The 12912-nt window shown below is 40.7% G+C and overlaps 1 protein-coding gene across 2 annotated transcripts in view; it reads right to left on the reverse strand.

The window, feature by feature from the left end:
- The window catches only part of INTS6 (integrator complex subunit 6), a 64656-nt gene that overhangs the window by 22800 nt on the left and 28944 nt on the right, over positions 1 to 12912 (reverse strand). For both annotated transcript variants that reach the window (XM_090026570.1, XM_090026561.1), the window contains exons 4-7: positions 10636 to 10725; positions 7847 to 8030; positions 5418 to 5543; positions 4593 to 4747 (exon numbers count right to left, since the gene is read on the reverse strand). In XM_090026570.1, coding sequence (XP_089882696.1) covers positions 4593 to 4747; positions 5418 to 5543; positions 7847 to 8030; positions 10636 to 10725 — 555 coding nt within the window. The remainder of the gene's footprint in view (positions 1 to 4592; positions 4748 to 5417; positions 5544 to 7846; positions 8031 to 10635; positions 10726 to 12912) is intronic.

Below are 12912 nucleotides of genomic sequence, written 5' to 3' on the forward strand. Positions count from 1 at the left end.
TTCACCTTTTCCCAATTTTGAAAATATTTTCAGTGAGGCTTTTCCACCAGAACATTTTCTTCTGGCTAGTAAAATGTGGTAGAAATTAGGGCTGTGCAAAACACCTGTTTTGTTTTGGTTTCAGATTTGGCGTTTCATAGGGCTGCCAGAAATGGCTGTCTTTCATTTCATTTTGGATTCGGTGTTTCAGAGGGACAGTGATTCGTTTCAATGTTTCAAATCACTGTTCCGTTTCGGTCAAAACCGTTTCAAAGCTGTTTCGGAATTTCAGTGGTGTTTCAGCCATAGTCAGCTGATTCCGCATTATAGCCTATAACTTTGTCCTTTCTTGCCTGAATCAGATGATGCTAGCAGGGCTGCTAGCCCTTGCTGAGGGCACGAAGCCTGCCAAGTTTCAAGGGGATAGGTGCAAGGATTTTTTGTGAAATTGCACCTCAAACCGCTCAAAGCAAAACTAGTATTACTTAACGGTAGTGGCAGCATGCTGTCGTCCTGCACACAGATCTGGGGGCCCGCTCCCCCTGAGAGGAGTGTAGCACAGGCCTGCAGCCCTCTCAGGGGGCACAGGCCCCCAGATCTGTGCGCAAGATGACAGCAGGCTACTGCTGCTGGCTGGGGCCAGTGCCAGCACTGGGTTCTTCCTGGAGCTGGGCGCAGGCTGCACTGGGTAGACTCAGGTGCTGGTGCTGTCATCCGCATGCTCCACAGCCGGTGAATGCAGAGTTTAAAAAAAAAGCCCCACACTCACTGGCTCTGGCAGCGGTAACTGGGGCCTCTGAGGGCTTGTGCCAGAGCCCCTCTGTATAGCTTGTGGTAGCAGGGATCCCCACCTGCACCAAAGCACAGGTGCAGTGCAGCTCAGCAGGGCACTGTGTGCTGCCTGAGAGCTGGGGCAGCTGGAGCTCCCGGTTCAGTACCCAGCTGTATGATCATTCCCCCAGCTCTTCCTGGGGGGTGCCAGCCCCTACATCTGCACAGGGTTTCAGCAGGCTGCTGCTACCAGCTGGGGAAATAGCTCAGAGCTGCTGGCAGTGGCAGCCTACTGTCACCCCACATCATCTGGGAGCCCAAGTCACCTGGAAAGAACTGGGGGAATCAAACAGAGAGCTGGAGAAATATCGGGGAACTGGTGAATCAAACCACGAACTGTAGGAATGTTCGGGGACCCCAGCCCCCAGCTCAATTCCCCAGCACTGGGGCTGGAAGGGACCTCAGGGACACATCGCTGTCACTGGCCAGCTACAGATGTGAATATCAGAGTCCTTCCCCCTCCGTTCCTCCCCCTCTCTGGGTCAAGATACAAGGGGGCTGTGGGGAGAGGGATTAAACAGTGGGGGTCTACTACAGACCCCCAACCAAGGGGAGGAGCTGGACTGGGAATTTTCAGGCCTGCTGGCAGAGGCACTTAAGGCAAGGGATGTAGTTGTCATGGGTGACTTCAATTACTCGGACATCTGCTGGGAGGAACAGTCAGCCAGGTTGGACCATTCCAGGAGGTTCCTGGCCGAGATACAGCACCTCCACTTAATTCAAAAGGTGCACAGCCCCACCAGAGGAAATGCCCTGTTGGACCTGGTCCTGGCCACAGGCAACGACTGGTAAGGGGCTTCCAGGTCCTTGAGCACCTCGGTGATAGTGATCATCACTTGCTGGAGTTTACCATCCAGCACAGGGCGTCAAGGGCCAGCAGCAAGGCAGTAGCCCTAGACTTCAAGAGGGCCAACTTCAACGAGTTGAGATTAGTGGGAGAGGCACTGGGGTTCTCAAGGGCAGGGGAGCTCAGTGCCCAAGATGAATGGTTGCTCCTTAAGGAGACGATACTCAGGGCCCAAGGGGTGACCATCCCAACAAAAAGCAAGGGGGGAAGGAGTGCCCGAAAGCCCCTCTGCCTCACCAAGGGCGTCCGGGAATGCCTGATCACCAACAAGGCGGCGTACAACCAGTGGAAGGGGGGTAATATCTCCAAAGAGGAGTATACCTCCTCTGCTCAGGCCAGTAGGGGGGCTGTCAGGAAAGCTAAGGTGGACATAGAGCTAGGATTTGCGTTCAAAATCAAAGATAACAAAAAGTCCTTTTTCAAGTATATAGGGAGGATGAAGAAAGCACCGGGAAATGTGGGGCCCCTGCAAGATCCACTGGGCAATCTGGTGGTTGTGCCAGAGGAGAAAGCAGACCTTTTTAACCAATTCTTCACCTCTGTTTTCTTGGGCAGGGACTGGGACTTCCCCACCGTGATGCAAGACAGACTTGAGGGGAACGCCTCTAGACCTCAGGTTGGGGAGGACCGGGTTACAGAGCTTCTGGAGGGGCTGGACGCGTTCAAGATAGCGGGTCCAGATGTTCTCTCCCCCAGGGTGTTGAGGGAACTAGCAAGGGTTATTGCAGAGCCCTCAGCAGGGCTTTATGAGCGCTCATGGTGCTTGGGCCAGGTTTCGGACGATTGGAAGGTAGCCAACGTGGTCCCCCCGCCATCTTTAAAAAAGGGAGGAGGGAGGACCCAGGCAACTATAGGCCCGTCAGTCTTACCTCAATCCTAGGGAAACTCTTTGAGAAGATCATCATGGAGTACATCTGTGATGGGCCAGCCTCAGAGATGATGCTCAAGGGCAACCAGCACGGTTTCATTAGGGGCAGGTCATGTCAGACCAACCAGATTGCCTTTTATGATCAGGTCACAAAAGCCTTGGATGCAAGTGTTGCCGTGGATGTAGTCTTTCTGAACTTCAGTAAGGCCTTTGATACCGTCTCCCACCCCATCCTCATTAAAAAATTGGGTGACTGTGGCATTGATAACTACACAGTCACATGGATTGCAGATTGGCTGAAGGGTTGCACTCAGAGGGTGGTGATGGATGGGTCATATTCAACCTGGGAAGAAGTGGGGAGCAGAGTCCCCCTGGGCTCGGTCCTTGGGCCCGCGCTGTTCAATCTCTTTATCAGCAGTTTGGATGACGGGGTGAAAAACACCCTGTTTAAATTCATTGATGATACCAAATAGTAGGGAGGGAAAGACTGCAGCAAGACCTGGATAGGTTACAGGGGTGGGCTAGCAAAAACAGGATGCGCTTCAACACTGACAAGTGCAGGGTGCTAAACTTGGGCAGTAGTAACCAGCAGCACACTTATAAGATGGGAAACTCCCTTCTTCAGAGCACAAAGGCAGAAAGGGATCTTGGAGTCATTACTGACTCCAAGATGAACATGAGCCGACAATGCGAGGTCACGGTTGGCAGGACTAACCACACCTTGTCGTGCATCCACAGGTGCATCTCTAGCAGGGACAAGGAGGTGATCCTCCCCATCTATGCAACACTGATCAGGCCACAGCTGGAGTACTCTGTCCATTTCTGTGTGCCCCACTTCAGGAGGGATGTGGACAACATTGAGAGGGTCCAGAGGAAGGCCACCCAAATGATCCAGGGACTACAGGATGGACCCTACAATGAGAGACTGCGGGACCTGAACCCGTTCAGCCTTCACAAGAGAAGGCTGAGGGGGGACCTGGTGACAGTCTATAAACTCACTAGGGAAGACCAGAGGGGTTTGGGAGAGACGTTGTTTCCCCTAGCGCCCCCTAGCATAACAAGGAATAACAGCCACAAGTTGTTGGAGAGTAGGTTTAGATTAGACATCCCTAAGAACTACTTCACAGTTAGGGTGGCTAGGATCTGGAACCAACTTCCAAGGGAAGTGGTGCTGCCTCCTACCCTGGGGGTCTTTAAGAGGAGGCTTGATACCTACCTAACTGGGATCATTTGAGCCCAGTTTTTTTTTCCTCCTGCCCTGGCAGGGGGTCAGATTTGAAGATCTATAAGGTCCCTTCTGACCCTACTTCTATGATTCTATGATTCCTTCTTTCCCTTCAAGTCCGCCTCTGAAACAGTTCCAAAACATTTTGGAAAATCTTCACTTCATTCTGGAGCTGTTTCGGAGCCCTGTGTTTCATTTCGGATTTGGTGTTTTCACTGCCCAAGCATCTGAATCAGAAACGAAACAGTTGCTGAAATTTCACACAGCCATAGTAGAAATGACTCTTAATTACTTTTGGCATTTTTGTTTATATTGCAGGCTTCAGTCTGAATTCTAATTAAACTCCTCCTATATTGTTTTTCTTTATTCATGACTGCTCAGATGTCAGTAAAAGCCCTATTATTGGAAGTTTCTTGCTGAAAGAAGCAGATACTTCTTATGCCACCAGCTTCCAACCTGTGATCTATGGACCCCTAATGGTGCACAGACTATGTCTTAAGGGGTCTGTAAAAGATGACTATGATCAATCAGAAAGTACATGAATAACCCCCACTTACAATTCAAAGGCTCCATACCATTCAAAATTTTTAGGGGTCCACAAATGAAAAAAGGTTGAAAACTACTGTCTCATGCAATTACTCCACATGAACAGCATAGAGTATGTTAATTGCCACTCACTCTTATTCCTAGCAGTTAGAACACTATTGAATTTCTTTTCTGAACTCACCCTTTATCAAGCTGCTTTCACAATACTTTAGTGAAATATTCTGAGATTTTAAGCAAATTAATGGGAAGCAGTTAAGATAGATTTTCCTTGCTTCTACCTATCTTCAAAAACTTACCAGTGTTGGTGAATTTTGATCTGGCCAAAAGGATTCTGGAACAGGCCAGTGGCCTATGGGAACCCCAGTTTTAGGGTTTGGTCTGACATAGATAAGTTTGTGACAGCTGTGCCAAGGTTGGGATCCAAAGGGCCTAGATATATCCGTCTGTCCATCTACATAAAAATAATATATATTAACAACTATATATAATTAAATAAAATTGAAATCTTTAAACACTGTTTTTATGAAATGTGTACAAACTTTTTATACTTCAAGGAAGTTATCCTTAGAATAAGATTAAAAGCCACAAGGAAAAATAGATGCCAGTTTCAATTTCTGTGTTACATTTCCTGCAAGAATGCTAACTGACATTGGAGCAACACTGCTAAATCTTTACTGAATGAAGGTCTGAAAAAGGTGATTACTGTCTGATACTTCAGAACTCAGTTGGGGTTTTCTTTCCTTCCTTATCACAACTTTTGCTGGATGAATCTTAAATCTTCACACATCAGGAAAATATTTAATGTACATAATTCTAGTACAGAATAACTCCAATGAACCCTTAACATACAATTTCAGGGAAAAGATAACATTTTCCAAGAATATATTTTTAAAGATTAGAAAAATAATTAATATTTATAACAGGAGGGCACAGGGCTACAGGAAATCTAGGCCTGATACACTACTTGAAACTCTTGAAATGTGCTATATTATAAACTAGACAATATTAATTATGTCTAAAATAATAGTACTGTTCCAAATCAAACTATCCTAATTTCTGGTGATAATTATATTTGAATTCATCAAATTATATCACTAAGGTATCTAAAATATTTCAAATACCATCAATTGGTGAAGGATCTGGTCCAGATTTTTCAAAGTTTATTACAACTCCACTTTGCACTTTTTGCACCAAGGACTCAAGACACTGATTCAGCATTCTCGGAGAGCACACACAATATGAGCGACCTAGGATGAAAGGAGGAGTGACAAGAGCAAGTCAGCTACACATTGTTCCTACCTTCACCTTATTTTTTCAGTCTAAGCCATTTAATGTGACATCCCATTAGCTTTTTTCTGCTGCTATATTTCATTTGTTTAAATATCTACCATCCATTCCCAAAATGCACTGTTTTAGAACATGGACTAGTATACTGTATGTTTACTGATTTCTCAAAATTGGATAGCAGTACAAACATGAATCTGTGTTTATAAAGTGGCAGCCATTAAGATAACACTATTTACCAGCATCTACTATATTGTGGCTTTTGAGATACTGCAGCTATGTACTATTCTGTAGCATATGGAAAAAGTGAAGTACCTCAGATACCATATCAGTAGGTTATTCATTGGTAAATGATCTTATTCTCTCTTCTTTCTCATCACATTTTCTTTCCTCCTAGGCTCCAGGCAAGCAGAATCCTAACAAAAGTTTCAATGGCTTCTATGGGACCCTTTTTATAGGATTTTACATTTTCTGTATTATCTTTAAATAAATACAAGTCAAAATATTATATTTAAATATACTTTTATATGGAATCCTTTCCATGGGCTTTCTACAACAAGGTCATTTTAATAGAACATAAAATCACAGAAGATGAACTGTAGGGAAACCTGTCAGCTCAGCCACTCCATATCAATTAGAAGTTGCTTCTCCAAAAAAGTTCTGTCTCATTTATTTTTACAAACAGAGGTTCTACCACTTCCTTTGGGCAAGTACTGCACAACTTAATACATCTAACAAGTTTACCTTTCTACGGTCACATGCCCTTTACTACTACTATCATTTTGGTGATTACACTTCTAAAATATTTTAGGTTTATATCCCCTCTTAGTCATCTCTTGCAAAATGGTTCATATAGTTAGCTCCTTTGAACCTTACTCATAAGTCAGGTCTTCAAGCCTCATGATGACTTTTGCTGATCTATTTTCAAGTGCCCTATTTACAGAGATAGACAAAATTCAGGAAAGCATGCTTAACTATGAAGCAGCAGAACAGTCGACTGAATGTTTTCACGAAGAGTTGCATGCATCTCAGAAGAAAACAAGACACTTACTTTTTGACTACATAAAATCAGAGAAATAAGTCAGCCGTGTTAGTATGAACTCAACTAGAAGGCATGGTAGATTTGTACCTTATGGTCTGTAAGGTGCAAATCTACCCTGACTTCTACTTAAAAACAAAAAACCCTTCCAACTTCATAATTTAAGGTCTCTATTGCATTTCTGAAATGTGGGCTCCCCCTTGTGGCACCAATACCTTTACATTCCCATGAATGTTAACCAAAGTCTGTCCAAGCGTCAAGTTTACATTTTGAAAGGAGCAGGAATCAGGTCAGTTTTGAGGGGGTTTATTTATTTTTTAATTCCTTCCTCTACACCCCTCATCCTTCCCCCCTTCCCCCACCACTGTCTTCCACCTCAGCTTCTCCAATCAGAAAATTATTATGTTTTTGGGGGTGTAGTTATAGCCATGTTGGTATAAGAACATAGGTAGACAAGGTTCTTTGAGTAAATCCGGCATCTTTTATTAGACCAACTCAAACAGTTGGCGCAATTCTTCTTCACAAGCTTCTGGGAACAAATGCTCTTTGCCAGGCTTGTACCCAAAAGCTTGCAAAGAAGAACTATTTGAGTTGGTCTAATAAAAGATATCAAATTTACACAAAGAACCCTGTCTAATTATGTTTTCTACATCTGAAATATTCATACTAAAGACAGACAACAAGGTCTGCGCCTGAGGGGTTTGCAATTTAAAACAGGAGACTGAACCATGAGAAATTTGGAAGGGCGGGGGGGCATGGAATCTATGATGGGTCACTGGGAAGGGGAAAGTACAGAAATGTTTCTAAAAATATTGTGCATTTAACATTTAAAAGTCCAAAAAGCAAAAAAAAGTGTCTTGGACTTGAGTTTGCTGACATGGAAGAATGCTAGTATTTCAAGACTACCTCAACATAAAGAAATATCAATTCCTAAGACTTCTGGTTGCAATATTAAAATATCAAAACACAAAAGCTTCTCTCATTCTGGGCCAAACTGCTCAGGAAAGCAGATCCATACCCTTTCAATACAGGTCAAATGGATTTCTTTGCAATTCACTATTCCCTTGAAGGTTACATTATGTAGTGTCAGTATACCTGGAATTTTTAATTTTTTTTTTTCAATAAAAAGGATTCCATTTTAAAAAATATATATTCTGCCATACGCAACTGAACCATGATGCTAATTACTTTTAAAAAATCTTTGTCAAATAAAGCTAGGCTACTTACCTCCTGTGACTTCACACATGGGTGTAATTGCCGACTCATCAACTGGTACGCCTACTACCTGCTCTGGTTCTGGAGCTGTGATACCGGGCAAGCGCAGAACTAAAGCAAATAGTCTTTGATCCCAGCGAAAAGGTTCTTTAGTCAATTCACTTCCAGGTAAAGGAGAATTGAGAGGTAAGTGAAGCTGAAAAGAGAAAATAAATTTCTGAAATCATTATTTTCTGCAAAAATACAAAAAAAAAGTTAAAATAAAAATCAGGAAGGTATATAATGACACCAATGTATGGTACATCTTTCAAACTACTTATGCTCAAATAATCTGAAAATCTGACAATACGGTTTAGATATTACCCAAACAATGCAGGAAAACCATGCTTTACGTAGCCCTATATTTAACTCATTTCATATCAACATAAAACACAAGCTCAAGATCCATAAATCACAAGAGAATTTCATCTTCGGAAGATGCATATTAAGTTTAAAAGTTCCTCAAACTTGCTTTATTAGAATTTCTGCAAGCAGAACTACTTTACTGTAATGTTCTTTCAACAATATTAAGCTCTCATTACTTAGTACATATTAAAACGAACTTTTGCTGTACACAGAGAGAGCCATGCTCATCTCTCAAAGTCTGCTTTTCTGGATTCCCTGAAATAACAATGCACTACAGAATTAAACTATCAATGAAATGGAAGAGAATAGTGAAAAGAAACATTTTGTTGTTATCAAAATTTAGCTGCAGTGAATTTAAGTCTCTATTCAAAGCCTTCCAACTGTTAACAGCAGCTTCATAAAGAAGTCTCTACTGAACTCTGAAATCTTTTAGGGGCTCAGCTTATGATTATATTGTCAGAACTATCTTTTTTTACATGACCACAAATGTCACTGCAGCAAAAAAAATGTGGAGATACCTTAGAAGTATTCAGAGAGATGCACACTCTCCCTTACACATTTATACTAATGTCTGTGATGTATGTGAAGAGAGAGTAAGATTTCAAGTCAACATTAATGCAAGATGAATTCTCGTGTTTAGCCAATGCAAACAATTACAATCAGAGAAAAACTGTGCTGACTCTCAGCAACTGAAAAAGAATAAAAATTCTGCATAGCTGAAGTTGCAGAAAATACCCTCCAAAATATTTTGTTTTTACTGTTTGAAAAAAATGGCTATGAATTAAGTGAAATTACTTTGAACTTCTCAAGCATTGATGTTCAGAACATTATTTACTAAAATAGTAATGACCAATCCTGCTAAACTATACTAACAACATTTCTAAAATTATTCTGTGATTAGCAGTATGCCTACTTAACAGGAGACGGAGTAATCAGTATCCCTATCTTCCATATAATGTTGGTCACATGGGTAGAACAGTCTATTTGCATCCAATACTTTGAATGTACTGAAATTTAGAATGACGTATCCAAACACAGCTATTTTACACAGCACAAAACAGAGAATAACTCACAAAAAGCATTTAAAAGGTTTTCAGAAGGAGCCAACAGATTGTAGACTGATAATACTATTGTTGGTAACAGTAGAAATCTAGTTTGATAAAATACAGGGAACAAACTATACAAGAACAAAATTTAAAAAGAGATTCAGGAAACATTTTCATCACTTAACTAACATGATTGATGACAGGGGCAAAGATTATAGATCAAGACCTGAACAGAGAGCACAGACTAAAAACATGGCTAGTAAAAGGTAATTACAAAAGCGCCTTTCTTCTTGTATAGCATTTTTAATTAAAGATCCAGCTTTCAGATCTTAAACCTCCATTTGTAATGGAGGTTATGTTAGCCTGTTGCATCAAAACTGTAGGAAGTTGTAGAAGCCAAGAGAGAATTTAGAAAAGTCATTTTTTAAAAAAAAAAAGACCTAAGCTCCTATCCTGCTGGCCTGGCATCAATTTCCCCTTTTAAGTCATTTGATTTAGATTGGCTAGTAGCTTGTAACAAAGCTGCTGCAAAAACAAACAAGTATTGATTTCCAAAGGTGGAAATCAAAAAGAGTAAGTCTTATTATTAGACAGAGAATTCTGTTTTTTACTTGAAGAATTATTACATATTATGAAATATATGTAAACAATATGCCTTTTTGGTTCAAGAATAATCACTCTGCTGTTTACTGATTTAGAGTATCTTGGTCCAATTATCCATTTGCCTGGACCCTGAAAGCCTATTCTCATTTTTATAATGTGCATTAGAGAGTAAGCAAACTTTGGTGCTTACAATCTAAAACTGTCCCTAAAGTTAGAATAGATGGAAGGGGAACACTTCCCCTAGCAGAACCCACGATTTGAAATTAGCAAAGGGCACCAAATTGTGCACTGAGCTTGTTACTGCTTTGTATGTTATATTTTATATCTTTTATAGTCTTGTAAGACAACAATTTGCCTTTCAATTTAATGTTGCTTTCTATAGTCCAGTTCTCTAATCTATCAATATCTCATCCACTTCCTCGTTAATATCATTACTTTTCTTTTCTCCCTTTATCTTCACTGATAAACACGCAGACCTGACACTTCCTTTTAGACTTTAGAACAAGCATATATGTACATGGTGTACACCCAGTGTATAACATAGCACCATCTCCTTTCTTCCTTGAATTTATCCTTCCAGAAAAAGGTTCATATTCCAATGATAAACCAGTGATCCAGATGATGTACCATTTAAATATATCACAATAGTACAGGAACATCTGAACACACTTAAATCACAATCCTAACATATGAGCATTATTTTGGAAAGTCAAGAATATTAGATTTAAAGAACAGATCAGATCTTACCTCTTCCTGTACCCCACTGGTGGTTGTTAGTTTACTTCCATCAGTTACTGTTATGATTATTGCAGGCTCCAGAAAAAAGGGGTTTCTTCCCTAAAAGAGAGGTTAATTACATTAAAAATGCTATATTCAAATTCATAATGTTCTGGTTTCAAATTCTTAACCTACGCTGATACACCAAAGGCCCAATTCAATACCTGCATAAATCAGTGGAAATTCCCCAGTGATTTCAGGGACATTGGTATGGGTCCTAAATATATTTTTATTTTGTATCTCCTGAAGTTATCTAGGCTATGAGTTTTTCAAACTTTTTTACATCTGAAACTTCTTCATGTGGAATATTATCTTTGTAATCAGAAAGTGTTGGTATTACTCCGGTGGCAAACCACTGATGAAAATATATTTTTAAAAAATAATTACCGAACTCAGAAAATAGAATGACAAACTTCCTTACAGTGAGAACTTTAAGGTCAGAACTGGGTTTAGAACCAAAACACTCCACATTGGGCTATTAATCTGGGACAAAAGATGTGAAGTCCATGATAGACCACCATCAGTATTTCATACTTGTTCTTTCTTCCGGTGTCTCCCTGGTTTCTTTGCCAAGTGTGAACACTTGGTCTTCATTTTCAAGAGTCAATAATGGGTCAGAACCCAGCTGTACAACCAACTACATCTAAATTTATACCTCACCAATACTTGCACAAACTCCAATAGATACAAATTGGTGACAAACTTATTCAAACTGGAAATTAGAAGGAAGCTTCTGGTAAAAGGAAAAAAAAAGTTTTGGGATGGTTTTCCAAATAAAAGAACAAAAATTAGGGACAAGAAGTTTGAATTACTTGAAGATGGAGTTTAACGAGTTTACAGACAGGATAGTATAAGTCAGTGATATCCTTGGAACAATGATCTGCACATGTGATATGTGCATTCAGGTCTTATCTATGCTAAAAGGAAACCATCTCCCATATCACATAAGAGGTGAATGGTAATCCGTTGCCTTAGGGCTTCTGGTAAGGAGATATTAAAGGTAACAAGGCCCCTGACATTTCAGGGGAGAGGCACTGGTGTTGTAGTCTCCCCAGCTCTTTGTCTGTAACAGTAAGGTTTTTTCTACAAGGTACTTCATGGCCATGTTATGTGAGACAGACTGAAGTGGATAATCTGCACATTTTGGAATAAATGGTTGTCTTGGAACACAAAAGAGTGTCCTTACTCTTATGCTCCGAAACAGCCACTCACCTGTGGAAAATCCTGTACATGAAACCTAATAAAAGTATGAAAGACTCAGAGAAAACTTTACAACCAAGGGATAAACTATGCAAAGAATTTCTAGACACCAAATTATTCATAATCTGACTGCCCTTACAACATGTCGAAAGACCTTTTCTTTTTGCTCAGACTCTCCCAATAACCAGAATATAAATAAAACCCTGTAACCAGGAAGTAGAAGACTCACTGAAACCACTAAGAACCATTATCATAGAGTTTGACCTGAAGAGCAATTAGATACAATGGTAATAGGCACTATATAAAAGAGAAAGATAATTTTTTTTCAAGCCATTTACTACAAAGCATCATTGTCATTTAGGGTGAATGTTTAGAGAATGGGAAATACCAGAAACACTTAAGTTTAACAATTTGTAAGTTTAACAATTGTAGGTGGCAAGCGTTCAATTTTAAATGGCATTCACTGCATAGTGCTCACTTACAAATCAGTCTTTTACTATAGGGTAATAAGAGAAAAATATTGAAATGATTGATTCAGGGAACATTTATATGTTTAGACAAAAATATAACAGAATAATAGAAAAATCAGGCTGGAAGGGACCTCAAGAGGTCATTTAGTTCAACCCCCTGCTCAAAGCAGGACCATCCCCAACTAGATCATTCCAGCCAGGGCTTTGTAAAACTGGGCCTTGAAAACCGCCAAGGATGGAAATTCCACCTCTCTAGGTAACCCATTCTAGTGCTTCACCACCCTCCTAGTGACAAAGTCTTTTCTAATATTTAACCTAAATTTCCCCTACTGTAACCTGAGACCATCGCTCCATGTTCTGTCATTTGTCACCACTGAGAACAATCTAGCTCCAGCCTCTTCAGGACCACTTTTCAGGTAGTTAAAGGCTACTATTAAATCCCCTCTGTCTTCTCTTCTGCAGACTTAATAAGCCCAGTTCCCCCAGCCTCACCACAGAAATAATGTGCTCCAGCCCCTTAATCATTTTCACTGCCCTCCACTGGACTCTCTCCAACTTGTCCACATTCTTTCTGTAG

The sequence above is a fragment of the Crocodylus siamensis genome, chromosome 1 (assembly GCF_052110815.1).
Source record: "Crocodylus siamensis isolate JL-2025a chromosome 1, ASM5211081v1, whole genome shotgun sequence".
Classification (NCBI taxonomy): domain Eukaryota; kingdom Metazoa; phylum Chordata; order Crocodylia; family Crocodylidae; genus Crocodylus; species Crocodylus siamensis.